Source organism: Lithobates pipiens, unplaced genomic scaffold, assembly GCF_037356315.1.
Source record: "Lithobates pipiens isolate NorthernLeopardFrog02 unplaced genomic scaffold, aLitPip1_a1.2 Scaffold_22, whole genome shotgun sequence".
In the NCBI taxonomy this organism is placed as follows: domain Eukaryota; kingdom Metazoa; phylum Chordata; class Amphibia; order Anura; family Ranidae; genus Lithobates; species Lithobates pipiens.
This window is the reverse complement of record NW_027507784.1, coordinates 339,710,206-339,731,507: the sequence shown is the minus strand read 5'-3', so window position 1 is coordinate 339,731,507 and position 21,302 is coordinate 339,710,206. Positions and strand designations below refer to the sequence as shown.

Below are 21,302 nucleotides of genomic sequence, written 5' to 3'. Positions count from 1 at the left end.
AAATGAGGAAGGGGGCAAACACTTTTTCACACCACTGTATATATATTATCTCCCCACACAACCTCATTCTACTATAAAGATTGTCAAAGTCCTGAAATGAAAATAAATAAATAAATAAATAATAATAAATAATACTATTTAAACTGTTGGCGCTACATAAATCATGTATTATTATAATAATAATAATAATAATAATAATAATAAGTATTATTATTTAAATTTTACAGTTTTAATTATACAGTGATAAAAAAATGTAGGATCAATAAATGCCATTTTTGTCATACTGAATTCTGAATGTCCACACAGCAAAAAATTATTGCCACCTCCCTTAATAAATTTACTTAATTTATACTGTATAGTTATTTAAATAACAATTTAAAAAATTATATAACTATATTTATTATCTCCCCACACAACCACATTCTAATTTAAAGATTGTCAAAGTGATGAAATAAAAATAATAATAATAATAATAATAATACTATTTTAATTATTATTTAAAATTTGCAGTTTTAATTATACAGTGATAAAAACTGTAGGATCAATAAATGCAATTTTTGTCATACTGAATTCTGAATGCCCACACAGCAAAACATTATTGCCAACCCCCTTAATAAAGGTACTTAATTTATACTGTATAGTTATTTAAATAATGATTTAAAAAATGATATAACTATATTTATTATCTCCACACACAACCTCATTCTACTTTAAAGATTGTCAAAGTGCTGAAATAAAAAAATAAAAAAAATAATAACAATAATACATAATATTATTTAAACTGTTGGCGCTATATAAATCGTGCATTATAATAATAATAATATTATTATTAAGTATTATTATTTACATTTTCCAGTTTTAATTATACAGTGATAAAAAATGTATGATCAATAAATACCATTTTTGTCATACTGAATTCTGAATGCCCACACAGCAAAACATTATTGCCTCCTCCCTTAATAAATGTGCTTAATTTATACTGTATAGTTATTTAAATAACAATTTTAAAAATGATATAACTATATTTATTATCCCACCACACTATTTTATTCTCAAACAGTTGTGAAAGTGTTTAAATAAAAAGTTATTATTATTATTACAATTATTATTATATTTTTTCAGTTATAAATATATAATGGTAAAAACTGTAGGGTCATTAAAAGTAATTTTTGCCACACCTGAATCTTAATATCTACAGAACAGAACATTATTGTCGCCCCCCTTAATAATTGTATTTCATTTTTACTGTATAGTTATTTAAATAATGATATAACTATTATTATTATCTCAGCACTCTAGTTTATTTTATAACTGTTGTGAGAATGCTTAAAAGTTATTATTATTATTATTACCTTTTTTTCTGTTATAAATATATAAGTATTACCAACTATAGCATCATTAAAAGTAATTTTTGCCATACCTACTTCTGAATGCCCACAGAACAAAACATTATTGCCACCTTCCCTACTAAAATGTATTTACTTTGCACTGTATAGTTATATACAGTGCCTTGAAAAAGTATTCGTACCCCTTGAAATTTTCCCCATTTTGTCATCTTTCAACCAAAAATGTAAATATTTTATTGAGATTTTATGTGATAGACCAACACAAAGTGGCACATAATTGTGAAGTGGAAGGAACATAATAAATGTTTTTCATCATCTTTTACCAATAAATATGTGAAAAGTGTGGGGGGGGCATTTGTATGGCGCCCCCCGGAGTCAATACTTTGTAGAACCCCCTTTCTCTGCAATTACAGCTGAAAGTCTTTTTGGGGGTGTCTCTACCAGCTTTGCACATCTAGAGAGGACATTTCTGCCCATTCTTCTTCTTTGTAAAATATCTCAAGCTCTGTCAGATTGGATGGAGAGCGTCTGTGATCAGCAATTTTCAAATCTTGCCACAGATTCTCAATGGGATTTAGGTCTGGACTGTGACTGGGCCATTCTAACACATGAATATGCTTTGATGTAAACCATTCCATTGTAGCTCTGGCTGGATGTTTCGGGTTGTTGTCCTGCTGGAAGGTGAACCTCCACCCCCGGTCTCAAGTCATTTGCAGACTCCAACAGGTGTAGCAAGGTCCCAGGCCTCCTTTACTCTAACAGGTTTTCTTCTAAGATTGTCCTGTATTTGTCTCCATCCATCTTCCCATCAACTCTGACCAGCTTCCCTGTCCCTGCTGAAGAAAAGCATCCCCACCCCATGATGCTGCCACCACCATGTTTCACGGTGGGGATGGTGTGTTCAGGGTGATGGGGGGTGTTAGTTTCCCCACACATAGCGTTTTGCTTTTAGGACAAACAGATCCATTTTGGTCTCATCTGACCAGATCACCTTCTTCCCCATGTTTGCTGCCCCCTCCCCCACATGGCTTCTCACAAACTACAAACAGGACTTCTTATGACTTTCTTTCCCCAATGACTTTCTTCTTGTCACTCTTCCATAAAGGGCAGATTTGTGGAGAGACGACTAATAGTTGTCCTGTGGACAGATTCTCCCCCCTGAGCTGTGGATCTCTGCAGCTCCTCCAGAGTTACCATGGGACCTCTTGGCTCTTCTCTGATGAATGCTCTCCTTGCCCGGCCCGGTCAGTTTAGGTGGCCGACCATGTCTTGGTAGGTTTGCAATTGAGCCATACTCTTTCCATTTTCCGATGATGGATTGAACAGAGCTCCGTGAGATGTCCAAAGCTTGGGAGATTTATTTATAACCAAACCCTGCTTTATACTTCTCCACAACTTTATCCCTGACCTGTCTGGTGTGTTCCTTGGCCTTCATGATGTTGTTTGTTCGCTAAGATTATCTAACTAACCTATGAGGGCTTCACAGAACAGCTGTATTTATACTGAGATTAAATCACACACACATGGATTCTATTTGCTAATTAGGTGACTTCTGAAGGCAATTGGTTCCATTAGATTTTAGTTGGGGGTATCAGAGTAAAGGGGGCTGAATACAAATGTACCCCCCCCCCCCACACTTTTCACAGATATATTTGAATATTTGGAAAACAATTTATCATTTTTTTCCTTCCACTTCACAATTATGTGTCACTTTGTGTTGGTCCATCACATAAAATCCAAATAAAATACATTTATGTTTTTGGTTGTAACCTGACAAAATGTGGAAAATTTCAAGGGGTGTGAATACTTTTTCAAGGCGCTGTGTATATATATATATATATATATATCAGTCGGTGAAACGCAGTTATTAAACATCAGAAGGAAGAAAAGTCTCAAAGACTTTTTTTAATCTTCATTTTTAGACTTGTTATTTTATATATTTTATTTCCCTACACATGTCAACACATAAAAAAAGTTGAACGTCTGTATCCATGGCGATGATATATTGCGAGCTGCGAATTTCAACAAATTTTTTATTTTTATCTTTTTGCTTATAATGTCACCGTAACCGATAGTTAGGGCGCGACGACAGCTGGCCTCTTTACACTGTAAATGAGTGCGACTTGTAATCTCACATAACGGGGTTACGTGCAGAAAAAAAAAAACTGCAGGGTAAAACAAATGAAAAAAAAGAAAAAATTATTATACTAAAGTAGGTCATGTGGGTATACGGAATGTAAATCCAGAAAACCGATTTTTATGTCATTAAAGTTGCCTTTATGTAAATTGACTATTAATAATATTCCAAAATAGGAATGTAAAAGTTTCTATTTAAATATTTGGTGCATTTACTTTTATACTGACATATAAATCACATCATTTACCATAATAAGCATTAGATATATTAAAGTATTAAAGTGATGTAAGTAGGGAGCCCGGGAAGATCTTTAGTTAATGTTACAAGTCTTCATTAAAGCGGGAGTCCGCCGGGATTCTGCGTTTTTTTTTTTTTTAATATAAGCCAGCAGCTACAAATACTGCAGCTGCTGACTTTTAAAATAAGGACACTTACCCGCCCAGCGCGCCCGCGATGTCGGCATCCGAAGCCGATCTCTCGATCGTCTCTCGGGTGCTGCCGCCGCCATCTTGGGTATGGGAATCAGGAAATGGAGCCTTTCGGCTTCATTTCCCGGTTCCCTACTGCGCATGCGCGAGTCGCGCTGCGCAATAAGGACGGTCCCCGCTGCCTCTGGGATCCGTGTGTTTCCCAGCAGGCAGCGGGGCACTTGCGGAAAGGGGCGGGCACTTGCGGAAAGGGGAGTAATCTACGCCCCTTTCCGCAGAGAGCTATCCCGGAAGTGGGTGCAGATACCTGTACTGTACAGGTACCTGCACCCCCCTCCCCCCTGAAAGGTGCCAATTGTGGCGCCTGAGGGGGGGAGGGTTCCGATGAGCGGAAGGTCCACTTTAGGGTGGACCTCCGCTTTAATACATTTCTGGCATCATCAGCATCAATTTTCAATTTTTTTTATCATTTTTATCATTAACAAGCTATCCTTGCATTTCCCGTCAGGCTATCTTGCCTAGGCTGAGATGATGTCATCAGTCTGCTGCAGGCAGGAGGAAGCATTTCCTCCGTCTCCTCTCCCCCCCCCGGTGATCAGTAGACATGGGCGCCGTCAATAAATTCGTTTCGTTCTGTTCCGTTACGGTTCGTATTAAAATGAATTCGTACTTCGTATTTCTTGTCCGAAATTCAATTTCAATTCGTACGAAATACAAATTGTCGTTAGGTTCGTTAACTTGTACGAACGCTCTTTACGATGAATTTAAAGGCCAAAAATCTATACCTCAATATGACAGTCGATGCTGATGGAAGTTTGGTTTTTATCCGAAATACAAAATTTCGTTGAAGGATTTCCTATCAAACACAATTTTTTGTTAGATGGGGGGCTCCCACCATCCCTGTGCTGTGCTGACTTCCTCTAGGGCAGTGGTGGTGAACCTTGGCACCCCAGATGTTTTGGAACTACATTTCCCATGATGCTCATGCACTCCGCAGTGAAGTTGAGCATCATGGGAAATGTAGTTTCAAAACATCTGGGGTGCCAAGGTTCACCATCATTGCTCTAGGGGATTCGTAAATCAAAGTTCGTATTTCGTACAAAATTCGGACGCATGGCAATTCGTAATTTCGGATCCTCCCGAACGTACGAATTTAGGGAAATTCGTATGAATTTGAGATTCGTACAAAACTAATCGCACATGTCTAGTGATCAGACTGCAACATTGTAACCTTGTAGAAGGCAGGAAGAAGCATTTCCTTATGCCGCGTACACACGACCGGACAGCTAAAGTCAGACAGAACGAATCTGTCGGACAGTTAGATCGTGTGTGGGGCTCCATCGGGCCTTTGCTGTCCAAAAATCTGACGGACTTTAGAAATAGAACTTGTTTCCAATTTTTTTTGTCTGGAACTCCGCCGGACCCAGTTCCTAACGAGAAATCCGTCCGTGTGTGTGCTAGTCCAATGGACAAAGATCGACGCTAGGGCAGCTATTGGCTACTGGCTATGAACTTCCTTATTCTAGTCCGGTCGTACGTCATCACGTTCAAATCCGTCGGACTTTGGTGTGATTGTGTGTGTCCAAGTCCGTTCATTCGGAAAGTCCGTCGGAACTCCGCCGAAAGTCCGTCGGGAAGACTGCCGGACCTAGCATTAGGCTTCCTCCCCCGGTGATCAGATTGCAAAATTATAACCTTGTAGTGTGCAAGAAAAAACATTTCCTAAAGCCCCATACACACTATCAGATTTTCTGCAGATTTTTTTCCTTCAGATTTACCAAAACCATACAATATGAGGTCAAACCTTAGGAGTTTCAAATTGTATGCAATCAGGCAGGCCCTTCTACTACATGGTTTTGGTAAATCTGAAGACAAAAATCAGCAGAAAATCTGATTGTGTGTATGGGGCTTAAGACTTCCCTCCCCCGGTGTTCAGACTACAACATTGTAACCTTGTAGAAGGCAGGAAGAAACATTTTCTAAGCCCTTGTACACACGGTCGGAGATTCCGTCGGAATGTGCCCGATTGGAGCGTTTTGTCGGATATTCAGACTGTGTGTGTGGTATGCATCGGACTGTTTCCGTCGGGAATATCCGTCGGACCAAATTTTCCAAATTGCTCCGATCGGACATACTCCGATCATGTGTAGAGAATTCCGATCGGACAAAGTGCCACACATGCTCAGATCAAATTCCTACATCAAAGCTATTGGCTACTAGCCTGAACGTAGTCCCATCGTAATGAAATAACGTCATCACGTCGGATTTTTCTGACAACTTTGTCCGACCGTGTGTATACAACAGTTTCGGACAAAATCCGACGGACAAAATCCGACGGATTTGGTTGTCGGAATCTCCGACTGTGTGTACAAGGGCTTAGACTTCCTCCCCTGGTGATCAGATTGCAACATTATAACCTTGTAGTAGGCAGAGAAAAACATTTCTGAAGCCTCATACACACGATCAGACTTTGTACAAACTTTCCCTTGGATTTTTGTGCAAAGGGCGTCGCCAGTGAACTTGTATTGCATACACACAGCAGGACTTTTTCAGCCAACTTTCACCAAATCACGTGGTTTTTCTGCTCTTTACCGCCACCTTTGGTCAACTTCTGTATTGTTGTCTGATCTTTTGCATTGGTTCTGAGCTCTGTTTGTACTTTGTACAAAAGTTCTGTGGTTTTCTGTATACAAAATCGGACCTTGCTCCATTAGACTTTTGCTGCTGGAAAGTTTGTCCGTTCGTACAGCCAACAAAAGTCCAATGAAAACCGAAAAATTTTGTCTGATGGAGCGTACACACGGTCGGATGTTGCCTTAAAACAGCTAATTTGCATGTTCGTTGTCAAAAAGTCAGATTGTGTGTATGGGCCTTTTGACTTCCCTCCCCCGGTGATCAGTGCCCTCCCTCCCTCCAGCCCTGTGGTGGATATCCCACACCTATCCCTCGTTCCTATGTATAATGATGGGGCTGTGGGAGACCTCCCCCCCCCCAGAGCTGAAACCAGGCGACTGTGTAAGCTACCCACCAAGATGGTACCCCTGGTGAATGCACCTGCAGCCAAAGAACCACTGCAAAAGAGGATACAAGTGGGTTGTCCTCCCAGAAACCTAAATGGAGAGCTCTACACCTTAACCACAATACAGGGCTAATACAGTGGCCACTTCTGCAGGTGCACTCATCAGGGGTATCATCTTGGGGGGTAGCTTACACTCAAGGCCATCTTTCCACCTGCTCTGAGACATACAATAAATAGCAGCTAGACTCAAAATCAGTTTACTATATCAGATCAGGCAGCAATTGCGATTGGTTGCCAGCGGTTGCAGCATATCATTACTGCTTACTGACTGGTTGCTAGAGGTTACATCACACAGTTTGGCTCACTGATTAGTTGCTAAAGGTTACAGCAAATTATTTCTGCTTGTTAATTGGTTGCTAGAGATTACTGTACAGTAATACTGCTCACTGATTGCTAGAGGTTACAGCACATCATCTGCTCACTGCAGGGGGGCATGATATTCATATGAATGCCGCCTTTATTTACATATCAATGCTGACGGCCGCATCTATTTAATTATGAATGCCGCCACTATTTACATATGAATGTCTGTTATTTACATGTAAACACAGGGTCTGCAGGTGAGTCATCCCTACACAACAATAAGGCAGAGCTGGCCAGTATTAGTAGCAGCACTTCACACTCAGATTTTGGGACACAGCACAGGACTAAAACTTCAAGGGACGAGGGAATTTAAACTGGGATAGTTGGCAAGTATGAGGCAGCTGCTTTGGGCCCCACAACAATGACAGGGCCCAGGGCAGCTGCCCCTTTTGCCCTGCCTTAAAGACGGCCCTGCTTACACTGTCTCCTGATTTCAGCTCTGAGGGGGAGGTCTCCCACAGCCCCATCATTATACATAGGAAGGAGAGAGGGATAGGTGTGGGATACCCACCACAGGGCTGGGGGGAGGAAAGCCACTGGTCATTGAGAGATACATGGGCAATGGGGGGGGGGGGATATTTCTGGAGAGCTATATAATGTGATTTCTTTCTATATCTCAATAAACTAGCTTTGAGGAGATAACACTTGGGTATGCATATTATTTTTTCTTGTATTCTTTTCTGTGGAAGTATATCCAATATACACACCATGCCACTATTCATGGTGGTACCCTAATTTATTTAATATTTATCAGGTTCCCAGTTTTTCTTTTCAATAACACTTTCAAGCTGGCCTGCAAGAAAACCCAAATTGACCCGGTCTAAAAACCCGCAATAAAAACAGAGGGTTTTGTTTGCGCGCATTTGCAAATATATGGTTAAATCACAGTGCCTACGTCAAGGCACCTCTGTGTACTGCGGTTCCAAGTTGGAGCACATATAGCAGTGGATAGATTAAAGGCAGGTTTTCCTGGAAGGAGCCCATCCCCCCTTAAAGACACAGGGATGCATGGGATGCCCAGAAAGTGCACAATGCCAGCTGGAGACATCCAGTTGGTTGAATTTGATGTGGGGATGTTCTGGACAGGGCCATCTTTAATATTGATTGGACCCTGGGCAAAAAAAATTCAATTGGTTGCCAGAAGTTACAGCGTATAATTACTGCTTACTGGCTGGTTGCTAGAGGTTACAGCACACATTACGGCTCACTGATTAGTTGCTAGAGGTTACAGCAAATGATTTCTACTTGTTAATTGGTTGCTAGAGATTACTGTACAGGAATACTGCTCACCAATTGGTTGCTAGAGCATATAGCACATCATCTCCTCACTGCACGTCATCTCCTCACTCCACATCATCTCCTCACTGCAAGTGTTATCATGATATACATATGAATGCTGCCTTTATTTACATATCAATGTCGCCACCCACAGCTATTTACTTATGAATGTCGCCACTATTTACATATGAATGCAGGTTATTTACATGTAAACACAGGGTCTGCAGGTGAGTCATCTGTACACAACAATAGGGCAGAGCTGGGCATCATTAGTACCATCACACTGAGATATAGGGACACAGCACAGGGCTAAAAGTTCAAAGGACAAGGGAATTTAAACTGGGATAGTTGGCAAGTAAGAGGCAGCTGCTTTGGGCCCCACAACAATGACAGGGCCCAGGGCAGCTGCCCCTTTTTTGCCCTGCCTTAAAGACGGCCCTGGTACTGGATGACTTCAGCAGCCCGGAGCATTGGAGGGAAGACGCGAGCGCCAGCTGCTGGGGGAGCGAACGATAAGATAAGGGTTAAATATTGTCCTATATTGACTGTATAAATGATCTAGTCACCTATAGACTAGTGCCATTTGTTGCACTCCTGATATTAAAATAGATTATAATCTATTCCCATTTTTCCCCTTCAGGTGATGCCAAGCTACGATTCGGTAACACTCACACCGTGGTGACGTTGGGAAGCCTGTTGGATGACCAGCACTGGCATTCAGTTCTGATAGATCGGTTTAACAAACAAGTCAACTTCACAGTGGACAAATACACCCAACATTTCCGTACCAAGGGCGAGTCCGATGACCTGGACATCGATTACGAGGTGCGTTTTGTTTTGATGCATCGTTTCAGATTTGTCAACCTTCTGCCAAAAATGTCAAATTTTCAGAAATGTGAAAAAATAAATGTAAAAAGCGTAAGTTTTCGTTTTTATAAAGTACGGAAAGATTGTTACCCCCTATGAGGTTTTTAGTGCCATCCGGCACTCCATTAGAGAGATTTGCCCTAATTTATTATCTCAGTGGCAACAGTTTTATCAGGAAGGGAGTGAGGGAAAATATCCGAAGGCAATTCAACCAATGTCTCCAGGCCCTGACCAGGACTTACTGATCCTAGACAGTGATGAGTTTAAAGTTTTGACCAAACTTTGGCTGTTCAGATGTTCTTCCAAATGCCAGATTCTTTTACTTGTTCGATCAAAATTCGAACGCCATTCATTCACTGGCCGAGAATCCCCTGCCATGTAAACAAAGAGTCAGAGTTAGTGTGATATCATCGACCAAATGTGGCCACATGGCCCTATTTTGGCAATAAAATTAAATGCAAGGCCAGTTTTCTTCCTATGAGACATCATAGGAAGAAAACAATTATATATTGTGGCATGATAGCACCTTGAAGCAATGTAAATACTCAGGTGGTGCATGCATCGTAGGTGAAACTGAATGCTGCCTCAGTGTCACTTAGAGATCTCACCCATACAAGGTGAAGGGCTTTTGGTTGGATGTCTCATAGGAAGAAAAGTGGCCTTGCATTTCATTTTATTGCCAAAATAGTGCCATGTGGCCACATTTGGTCAGTAATATCACGCTAACTCAGCTTCTTTGTTTACATGGCGGGGGGATTCTCGGCCAGTGAATGAATGGTGTTCGCCTTTTGTCAAACAAGTAAAAGAATCTGCCATTTGGAAGAAAACCTGAACAACCAAAGTTTGGTCCAACCGTATGTTTGGTCCAAACTTTAAACTCATCACTGTCTGGGATTAGTAAGTCCTGGTCAGGGTCCTGGAGCCTGGAGACGTTGTGGAGTCTTGAGTGAGATGAAGCCTCCAATCCTGGGCACAGAAACTTTTCTGATAATCAGCATTTTGACTATACAAGTGTGAACAACACCTTTAGTATGGGTGCTGACAACAGTTTAGGGGTCCACCTGTGAGAAGGGTTCTACCCCGAAGTTAGAGTGGGAGCAAGTTTAGCTGAGAGGGGCATGTTTCCACAAGAGTTTGACTTTGAGAACTGCCATGAGGATACAGACAAGGGCCAAAGCCTAAGGCCAGGACAGCGGTGCTGCAAGAGGAAGCCAGGAGACTGAATGCAGAAATTGTTTTGGCTTAGAGGTACTGAACAACCGCTGTGTGGGTAACCCTGTGTGTTGTATGAATAAATGGCGGGCAAGGAATCCTTAAAGAAGAATTCCAGGTATGGATATCTTTACGTAGGGCAGCACAGTGGTGTAGTGGTTAGCACTCTCACCTAGCAGTAAGAAGGGTCGCTGGTTCAAATCCCAACCACGACACTACCTGCCTGGAGTTTGCATGTTCTCCCTGTGCCTGCGTGGGTTTCCTCCGGGTACTCCGGTTTCCTCCCACACTCCAAAGACATGCAGGTAGGTTAATTGGCTTCTGTCCAAAATTGGCCTTAGTATATGAACAGGGACCTTGGATTGTGGGCTCCTTGAGGGTAGGGACTGATGTGAGTGTGCAATGTACAGGGATAGGGACAATTGTAGACACTCACTCAGGTTGAACTGGATGGACTGGTGTCTTTATTCAACCTAACTAACTATGAAACTATGTAGCACTACCCCCCAAGAAGCTGCTGATTAGATTTGGGCTTACCGTTACCTTCTGTTCTCCTCGCTTCACGTCTAGGAGTGTCCCGTGGTAAATGGCCCAGTAACTTGAGAGACTGACAACAGATCCACTTGAATGGATTTTATTTGCAAAACGTAGACAATGAACAGTCTCTTAAATTGGGATCAGAGGGTTGGAAAGGAAATTCAGGCACTCTTAGGCCGCGTACACACGGGCGGATTGTCTGTCCAACTAAGTTCGTCAGACAATCCGACAGACAGTCCGTTCAACTTTTGAATGAACGGACTTGACCACACACGATGACAAGCAGGCCGCTGAAAACTTGCGCGATGACGTGTACAGCACGTACGACGGGACTAGAAAAACGACGTCCAATACACTGCAATGCAACCTTTGGCCGTGTAAATCCTTTCTGAGCATGCGCCATACTTAGTCTGTCCAACTTGCCTACACACGAGCGGACTGTCCGCTGAAACCAAGTTTGGACGGACAAAACCAAGTTTGGACGGACAAAATTACGGAAATTCCGAAAGACTAAGTCCGTCAGACTGTCCGCTGAAAAAGTCAGCTGAAGCCCACACACGAGTGGATTGTCCACTGGAACACGGTTGAGCGGACTAAGTTGGGCAGACAATCCGCCCGTGTGTACGCGGCCTTAGTGTCAAAGTCAAAATGTTGAAGAACTTGCTTACTTTGACTGCTTCCAGAGAATAGCCATTCACAACTGGATGATCACTCAGGTTGGACAGTCCCTCTCTCACAAGGCCTAGCAGCCAACAAGGTGCTTACTCAGGAACAAGTCTCTGCCACAGACGTTGTTGTAGAACATACAAGATAATGTCTCTGCCACAGACGTTGTTGTAGAACATACAAGATAATGTCTCTGCCACAGACGTTGTTGTAGAACACGTAGAGAAACTAAACTTGAAGAACACTTGTAGGATACCTGGATCTATCAGCCAGCTTTGCGATATCCACGAGATCGGATTCTCTTGGGTACTTCAGCCCTTCCAGGCTCTTACTAAGAAACCAACCCGTACGTGGTCTTCTTCTGAAGAGTCCTACCCTGGAATGCTTGAAGTCACTGGGTCTCTCCCAAACCGGAGACGGCCCCAACCACACTTTAGTTTCCTTGCCTCGGGCTAGCCAGCCCCCCGAGACACCAATATCGGGTGGATCCACACCCCAGGCCATAGCCTTCCTGGGAGCTGGTCAGGAGGACCAGGATCATGAAGTCAGTACATCATTCTGGACTGGAACCCCAAACCACGTGACATCCGCATCTTAAATACCCTCTCCCAGAAAGCACACTCCCACTGGGCGGGCTCCGAGAGAGAGTAACTTAATCACCCAACCAGACCATAGTTCCATACCTGCCAGAAGAGACAGTGCCCCCTGTGGCCAGGCTGAACATCTCACAGTCCAGTCAGACTGATGCTGAAGTCTAAATTTAGACAATTGTACCCAAACCAAACTGCAGTTCAGGCATAACTTTAACTTTGAAAAACGCATAGCACGCGCTCTTCGGGAGCCGTCGGAACATTTATATAGTTACATTGGTCTAGCTTGGACCAATGCATGTATGCATGTGCCATATCTGTGGGATCCTTATAGAAGCTGTAAATCACTGTAGTAGACATGGCTACTACAGGAACATTACAGTGATCTCCATTATCTTTTGCGTTCCATGCCGAGCGGCGGCCATGCTGCATTGTGAATACAAGCGGTCAGCTGCTGGGCATGGGTGCCATTTAAAGAATGCTTTACATTTCTTTTTACATTCTATGATTGAACAAGGTGGAGAGTGTGGTGTCACGACCCAACCTCTCCAACTCGTCCAATCAGAGATAAATTTGTATTCATTGAGAAAATACAGAGAGAAATCTGAATGGCACCTGTGCCAAGCAGCCGGCCTCCTGTGTTCAGAAAGCAGAAAGGTAGCCACTCAGCACAAGACCTGCAAGCTAGCTAGACAAGGTCATCAAAGAAGGCACCCCCATCCCTACAGTAAACCATTGCGCTCAGGGCGCCCACCCCTTGTACCGGCCCTGACAGTGTATACCTCAGTGATTTCCAGCTTGTAGATCAGGGGTTCTTAACCTGGGGTCCATGTACCCCCTAAGTGGCCCATGGATGGATTTTAGGGGGTCTTTGAAGGTCAGATAAAAATTAACATTTACATTCACTATATAGCCCTCCCCTTGCCCCAATAAATGGTTTGCCATTGAAGGAAATGAAGGAAAACGCATCCTGCCACCACTAAGCATCTCTTGACTCGCTGTTGGCCCATGTTTAACAATTTAAATTTGTATCATCATGGAGGTCTATAGCTTTCATTAGATTCTTAAAGGGGTCCATGACTCAAAAAAGATGAAGAACCACTGGCCTAGAGCAGGGGTCTACAAACAATGGCCCTCCAGTTGTTCAGGAACTACAACCCATCATGCTTAGCCATGTATTTGAATGTCACAGTTTTACAATGCCTCACGGGACGTGTAGTTCCGTAGTTTGTCGTAGTGTTGTAGTTTGGAGATTCCTGGTCTAGAGGGATCCTACAGGCAGGGCAGGACTTACCATTTGGCTTGACTGGGCTCAAGCCCATGGGCCCCACATAGCCAAGTGTACTCGGCTCCGCTCTGCTCACAGTCACGCCCAGTCCCTGTGTTATGTCCATCATAAGGCGAGACTGTGAGTGGAACCGAGCCGAGTACTCTCGGCTACTCTCGGCTCCGCTCGGGACTACGAGAGGACCCGAGAGCCGCGGAGAGGACCCGAGAGCCGTTGAGAGGACCCAAGAGCCGCCAAGAGGACCAGAGGGCCGCCAAGATACACAGGACTCTCGGCGACACCATTTCTAAACTTCAAGACTGCAAAGACAAGGCTGCAAATGACCCTGGGGCAAGGCTGCAAATAACAAGGCTACACTGACAAGGCTGCAATGACACTGGACAAGGCTGCAGATGGATGGCCAAGGCTGCAGATGTACACTGATAAGGCTGCATTGATGGGCATTTAAATGTAAGTTTTTTTCCCTTAAACTTCCCTCCTAAAAGTTTTTTCCTTAAAATTCCCGCCGGCGCGTGTTATACGTTGATAAATACGGTAATGTATAGATGGTAGGGCCCGAAAGTGACTCAAGCCCAGGGGCCCCCACCACCCTAAGTCCTGCCCTGTCTACAGGTATGGTGTATACATAGTTACATTGGTCCAAGCCAGACCCATCTACAATGTAACAATGTAAAAAAATATCCACACCTTGAATTTTCCTTTAATAAGAAGGGTTTGGCAAGAACTACATCCTTTAAAGAGGAAGTGAAGCCTAACTTTAAAAAAAATAAAAAAAATAGACCCTGCAAGGCAAAGGCATAATGAGCTAGTATGCAGTACTGTGTAGGTTTAAGAGATATTTCCTGGACCTACAGGTAAGCCTTAATCGAGGCTTACCTGTAGGTTAAAGTGGTCTGTAAGTGTTTACAACCACTTTAAGCACTATATTTGAGCTAATTCCAACAATATATGTATAGTAATGGAAGCCTAGAACTCCTATCAGCTTTTTATTATGGCCTTATTTCCTCTCTCTTTCTGTTTGGTGAAACCATTGTCATTGAGGCAGTCAATAGTATTTGAGAGACAATCATTATAACGGGACCAAGATAACCGTAGCAGGGGTTCTACTCCTTTCCCTTTCTACCCAGAAGATTTGGCTGTACTTACGTTTTAATATAGGACTATATGATGGGTAAAGTTATTGAAATTATTGGACATTTTTAGATGTGTGTCAACAGACAGGAAACTGATTGGCTTTTTGGCAAGCTGATGTATGTGTGTGCTTTTCTCTGAAAAGAACTATAAGTGGGGGCTTACAATTGGCTAGGTGTTGGCGCCAAGAGCATAAGTCTCTGCCTCGCTCCTCTCCTTGTTAGAACATTGACTCTCCTACTGAGGCTGTACCCTTCGCCATCTTGTGCCCTCTCCACGGCCAGAGCCCTTCTCCCGACATTCCTGGCCATTGATCTTTATATCCCCAAAGGAAGGAATATCCATTCATAAACAGAGTTGCTACACTTTACTGGTAGTCCTTGGAAAATGGTGACCCGGACATTTTTTAGCTACTACCATCCTCATATTGATTAGTGGTTCCAAATTAATAATAACTACTGCAGTAGGGAACAGACACAAAAGATACGCTCAGCATCTTTCCAAATAACTGTTCTGCTTTATTATGATGCAATTGAATGATTTATACACATGATTACATAGGCATCACATTAATATTACAATTGTACGTTTATGATAACAAGGGGCGTAGCATAGGCAGGCTAATTTTAATCAGGACTCGAAAGAATGCAAAACATGCACTGAAAACATTATTGGTGTCGTGAGGGCAGTGTGCAATACATACAAAATAGAGTCCAATTATTTACAGAACTTACAAATTTCCATTACAATGGCATAAACAGCAACATCACATCGGCATACTATCCAGGATCATAAGACAGTACATAATCACATTTAGTAGACGGTCCACAGTAGTCACGTGAAAGCATCATGCAGCACTTTAAGTCAGTCATCTTCCCTCAACAGTCGCTCAGGCGACTCTTGGCCTGGTCTAAAAGGCCTTTTTAAACCTGCCCTAGCACCCACCACCATAAGGGTCAGAAAGTTTACAGCCAGTCTCTACTGGGTGCATGTCTCTTCTCCCTGGCCTCCAGCCCTGTCCAGGGCCTCCGCATGCTGGTTACATCTGTACTGGTGTGTGTGTGTGTGTGGGGGGGGGGGGGGGGGGGTTGGCTCTCATGCACCAACTGCAGTAGAGCTCCTTCTAAGCTGGCTTATATGTGTGCGCCGACTCACCCATTGCATCACTACAGGCGGGCTCTAACTAAAAGGGGCCCAGCAGCTGATGACACTGCTTTCTGTATCCAGGCGCTATACTGGAACAGAGCCACCTAGTGGCAGACTAGCTAACTGCCCCTGCCTACCGGACTTCCCTATTTCCATATTTTGGTCTATCTATAATATTTAGTGGCCAACTTTTTTCTTTTCCTTTCAATCCGCACAGCATTATTTGGAAAGGAAAAGTTTCAAACCACTTTCCAACTTCAACCAGGTCAAGCTTGTCTTATGAAACCTTGTCTTGAACAAATGCGCAAAGCGTGAAAACACAACAGGGGCACCAGACCATATGTTCACACCTTGAGTCACATTCCGGTTGCCCGTCGAAGGGAAGCCATGCTTCACATGAAATTCCTTACCAGAGCCAGTGAGCTTGTTTTCTCTGTTTTATTGAACCTTAAAGTTTTGAAGTTCTGGCTCCTCTTGGATATGTCTTACAGAATATGCTGCTGGTAGCCTAAAATTAGTTAACAGAAAATTGTTGTACAACATTTTCCTCATCAAATTGGGACATTACAGCTCCGGTATACTCTGCATCTAGAAAGTAATAGAAACCTTTGTGAAAAGTGGAGAACCCAAGTCTCAGAAGGCAGGAATCCAAACTGATTATGTTTTTTTTTCCACCTTAAGTGCCATATGCGGGGTCATTTCATGAGTAAACAGGAAAATGAATGACTATTTCAATGAAATCTCGTTCTGTTTATATACTTTATCAGATACACAGTAACTACTATTACAACTATTTCCATTAGCGTTCCCGGGAGCCTCAGGCGTTCCCACTTCTCATTGCGCACGAGGACAAGACCTATATGGCAAGACATTACTTAGTCTTGCAGATAAGAAAAACAAAAATGGTGCATGCTGATTAACGTTGAATTCGGGTTGAATATGAGTTTGACCTGAATTTAAAGAGAACAAAACCTTATGGCCGTGGAACTGCATTGGTCGCATTTGTCCCTTTAGAGCAGTTGTTTCAAACTGGGGCCCAGGGGAGGCCAGATGCGGCGGGCCTTTGCTTGCTTTTATAAAAAAGAAAGAAAGAAAAAAATTTGCACAGAGCAGCCAACACGTCACTAGACATACAGTGAAAAATGGAAATAAAAAAACAAAATTGGGGCGCTAAGTGAGCAAGTAAATAGCCTGCGAACCTGAAAAGGTAAAATAGGCAATGGAAAATTGAATGTGAACAAAACCAAAACATAAAAGACCAAAGTGAATAATAAACATCTATGGAAGGTCCATTAGAGTTCAGAATAAAGTGAAACGGTCTTTCTTGGATAATCCGGGATGAAATTACAGTCAAAATGGTAAAGTGTTCACACTTACCAAATTCGATAGACACACGTGCCATAAAGCACGTGGGTCAAGCAATAACTCTTGAGGGAATGACCTGAAACGGGAGCGCCCACCACTGGAAAAAAAGGTTCCACTCAATATTGAATGAGGACTGTGTCAGGGTTGGACTCAGCCCTTCCTTCTCTGAGCTGGCCGCTCAGCTGTCGGCTAATTGCCAGCTCCTATCTCTCCACAGTTACTCAGCTGTTGATGATATCCTGCTTGTCAGTCCTGCCTACTTAAGCCGCCCAGTCCAGTGGATCTCTGCCTTCACCTTGGTCACATCACAGAAACTATCTCCTGCAATCTTGTTCAAGACTTGCTTTGCTGACATCCCTTCTGGCTCCAGATCCTGCTTGCTGTTCCACTACATTGATCCCTGACTTCTGGCTTGTCTGACTATCCGTTCCGGTTACTGAACATTGGCTATTTTTTGTCTATGTTTGTTCTTTTTACTTTTATCATTAAACAAGTGTAATTTAACTGTACTTCTGTCTCGGCCTGATTTAATGGTTTCTGACAGACTGTCAGGTATCCACGATGGACTCCAAAACATACAATGAATCACATCAAATGGTGTGCATGAAAAACAAATTATCCGCACATAGTGTGATACTGTTTGATGTTTAATTGTAAAAAAATGACACCATTTTGGCTACTCCCAGTGTAGTCACTGTTGCTGGCTGTCAGAATATAATAGTCGCAGTGGGAGATTCGCCCGTCGTGGATGGGGGATTTTTTCATGCAGGCTGCAGACCAACTATGCCAGCTTTAGATTTTAAGCTTTTAAGTGTCACCCCAAGTTCAAATTTATATTCAATTTCGGTGCTGCCAATCCTGTGTTAAAAAAATGCCCAGCATTTACATACCCTCTCTACACTCCAACACTGTACCCAGCTTCCTCCTCATGTCCTCATTGTGCAGAACTACAGTCATTTTCTATGAGCCCAGTCTGTCATGTACTTGGCCTTCCGGGGACACAGCCTGGGGCTTACTCCAGGACTGATTGCTGTTCTCCTGAAGTAATGGAAAGTAGTATAAAAGCAGTTTTCCAAGACCCATCCAACACTCATGCCTAACAAAGGTCACTATGTGCCCATACTGAAGTGCCCCATGAGGTAGTCATTCCTGAGTTTAGGTGGTATAGTCCATTAAAGTCCTGAATAAGGCAAGAATCTATGATTGGCAGTAAATCCTCATGAGGTAGCAATAATCCATAAATGGTCCAGCATTTGGTAGCACAAGGCCACGTAAGATCATATGCCTCGGAACCCCAACTGGGCTCCCAAAGGGGGGGCGCAGAGTGACAAAGGATAGACTATATTTGGAACTATCTCCCATCCTCCTTTCTCTTGGGGTACAAATAAACCACTTTTTATATGGTGTGACTTGAAGGGGGCAGTAGCCTTCCTGAAAAGAGTGGGGGAAACTGACCAGTAGCATTAACCCTTCCTGCTCAGGGGCCACCGGTTTAACAGGTCAACACAACATGATAAAACTACGCTGTAGCAACTGGTTCTTACAAATTAATTTGGTTGAAATAACCAGACCCAAGACGTAGAACACAATGGATGGAAACTTTTATCACACAAAACATTCTGGAAGCACCTGCTTACAAGGTCTAATTATGATCGTCGGCTGAAAAGGAACCCTAGCTCTTGGTACAAACCATGTAGCTACATCAGGTCAAAACAGATTGTTCTTCACCAAACTGGTTTTCTTTCTATAAGAACAGGTCCAATGCTGATTGTTGACTGAAAATAAACTCTGTTTCTTGGTACAAACCATGTTTATATAAGGGCCCAAGCAGAATGTTCTTCACCACACTGGCTTTCTTTATGCTATAAGCAGGCTGTAGATGGGGCTTAATGCTCCCGATCATCTGAATTCAGCATAGGGGATGCTTTCCAAACTTAGAAGCCAGCCAGACAACTTGCACAGTTAACACCTTGCAATCCATGGCCATACTTATTACAGTGTTGACTCTACTGTAACACGGACAAAACATTGGTTAGAGGGCATCTCAACTCAGGTGTGCAGCATTTCTGAGCCGGGAACACGGAGCTTGTACCAGTCTCCCATCCTCCTTTCCCTTATTCCCAAATAAGCCCCTATCCTGAAAAGAGTGGAAAAACGTGACCAGCAGTATTAACCCTTCCTACTCAGGGACCACCAGTTTAACAGGTCAACCCAGGACACAACACAATAAACTTACACTGCTGCAACTGGTTCTTACAAATGAATTCAGTTGAAATAACCAGACCCAAGACATGGAACAGAGGAAGGAAATATCTAATGTGGATTGTTGGCTAAAAAGGGACTCCAGTTTTTAATACAAACCATGTAGATACATAAGGCCCTAAGCAGGTTGTTCTTCACCAAACTGGTTTTCTTTCTATAAGGACAGGTATAATGCTAATCCTTGGCCGAAAATAAACTCTGTTTCTTGGTACAAACCATAAGGCCCAAGCAGAATGTTCTTCGCCAAACTGTCTTTATTTCTATATGCAGGCTGTAGGTGAAGCTTAACGCTCTCGGTGTGGACACTGCAAAACCACAATCATATGAAATTCAGCATTGAGGCGGCTTTCCAGAAGTGAGCCGGACAACTTGCACAGTTAACACCCTGCAATCCATGGCCATACTTCTTACAGTGTTGACACTACTGTACTACGGACAGAACATTGGTTAGAGAGCACCTCTCCTCAGGTGTGCAGCATTTTTGAACCGGTAACACGGAGCTTGTACCAGTCTCCCTTCCTCCTTTCCCTTATTCTCAAATAAGCTGGTGGTGATCCAAGACTGATTCATCTTTATGAAGGTCAGTCGATCAACCGAGTCGGTGGACAGGTGTGATCCTGTGATCGGTTACGAAGCCTCCAGCAACACTGAATGTGCGTTCTGAAAGTAGCTCAATTGCATACTGTGCAAGCTCTGGCCAGTGATCCATCCTCAAGACCCAGTAACCCAGAGGCTTTTCGGTGGGAAAGGTGTCCAAGACTGATCTTGCCCCTAGGTATTCCTGCACCATGTAAATCAGACTCTGGCGATGGTTACTGGAACAGATCATACCTTGGGGCTGTGGACTAAAAAATTGTCTGAACACATTGGACGGCCACCTTCTCCACCGCTCCTTCTGTAATTGACCGAAACCTCAGCAACACGGACCAGGAATTTGTAACCTCCCAGTCTCTGGGAACGCGTTGCACAGACCTTTCTGCAAGGCCTCCCGGGGATGTCTCATCCTCTGCTCTCTCTGCGACGGTAAGATACGGTCCTCAACCTTACCCTTGTACCGTGGATCAAGGAGAGTTGCCAGCCAGTAATGATCCCTCTCCTTGATCCGCTCTGAATACGAGGATCCTTCTGCAGGCTTTGCAGAATCAGGGAGGCCATGCAGCGTAGGTTAGTTGAGGATATTCGGTCCGGAGTCCTCTTGGTCACTAAGGACAACATGATCCGCAGCCACCTCCTCCCAGCCACGTACAAGTCCACAGGTTTCTTTGCACTGTAAATCATCCCTAAAAGACTGCTGCTGATTCCGAGTGCCAGGCTCCACCTCCATGCTGACACAATCCTCCTCCTCCTCCTCGTCCTCTTCCTGTGTGATCAGCAGGACAGCAGGAACACTGTCTGGATAAAGGGGACCTTGAGAGGCAAGGAAGTCCTCCTCTTCCTGCCTCTGTTCTGCCTCAAGTGCCCTGTCCATTATTACACACAGTGTGTGCTCCAACAGGTGGGTAAGAGGTACAGTGTCATTGATGCATGCACTGTCACTGCTCACCATCCTCGTGGCCTCCCCAAATGGTGAAAGGACAGTGTATGCATCCCTGATCATGGCCCACTGG

At 43.4% G+C, this 21,302-nt stretch overlaps 1 protein-coding gene across 1 annotated transcript in view; it reads left to right on the top strand.

The window, feature by feature from the left end:
* Window positions 1–21,302, top strand: part of LOC143925088 (contactin-associated protein-like 5) — a 613,155-nt gene that overhangs the window by 287,839 nt on the left and 304,014 nt on the right. Inside the window, exon 6 of the mRNA XM_077449678.1 lies at window positions 9,272–9,456. Within this exon, the coding sequence (XP_077305804.1) occupies window positions 9,272–9,456 (185 nt within the window). The remainder of the gene's footprint in view (window positions 1–9,271; window positions 9,457–21,302) is intronic.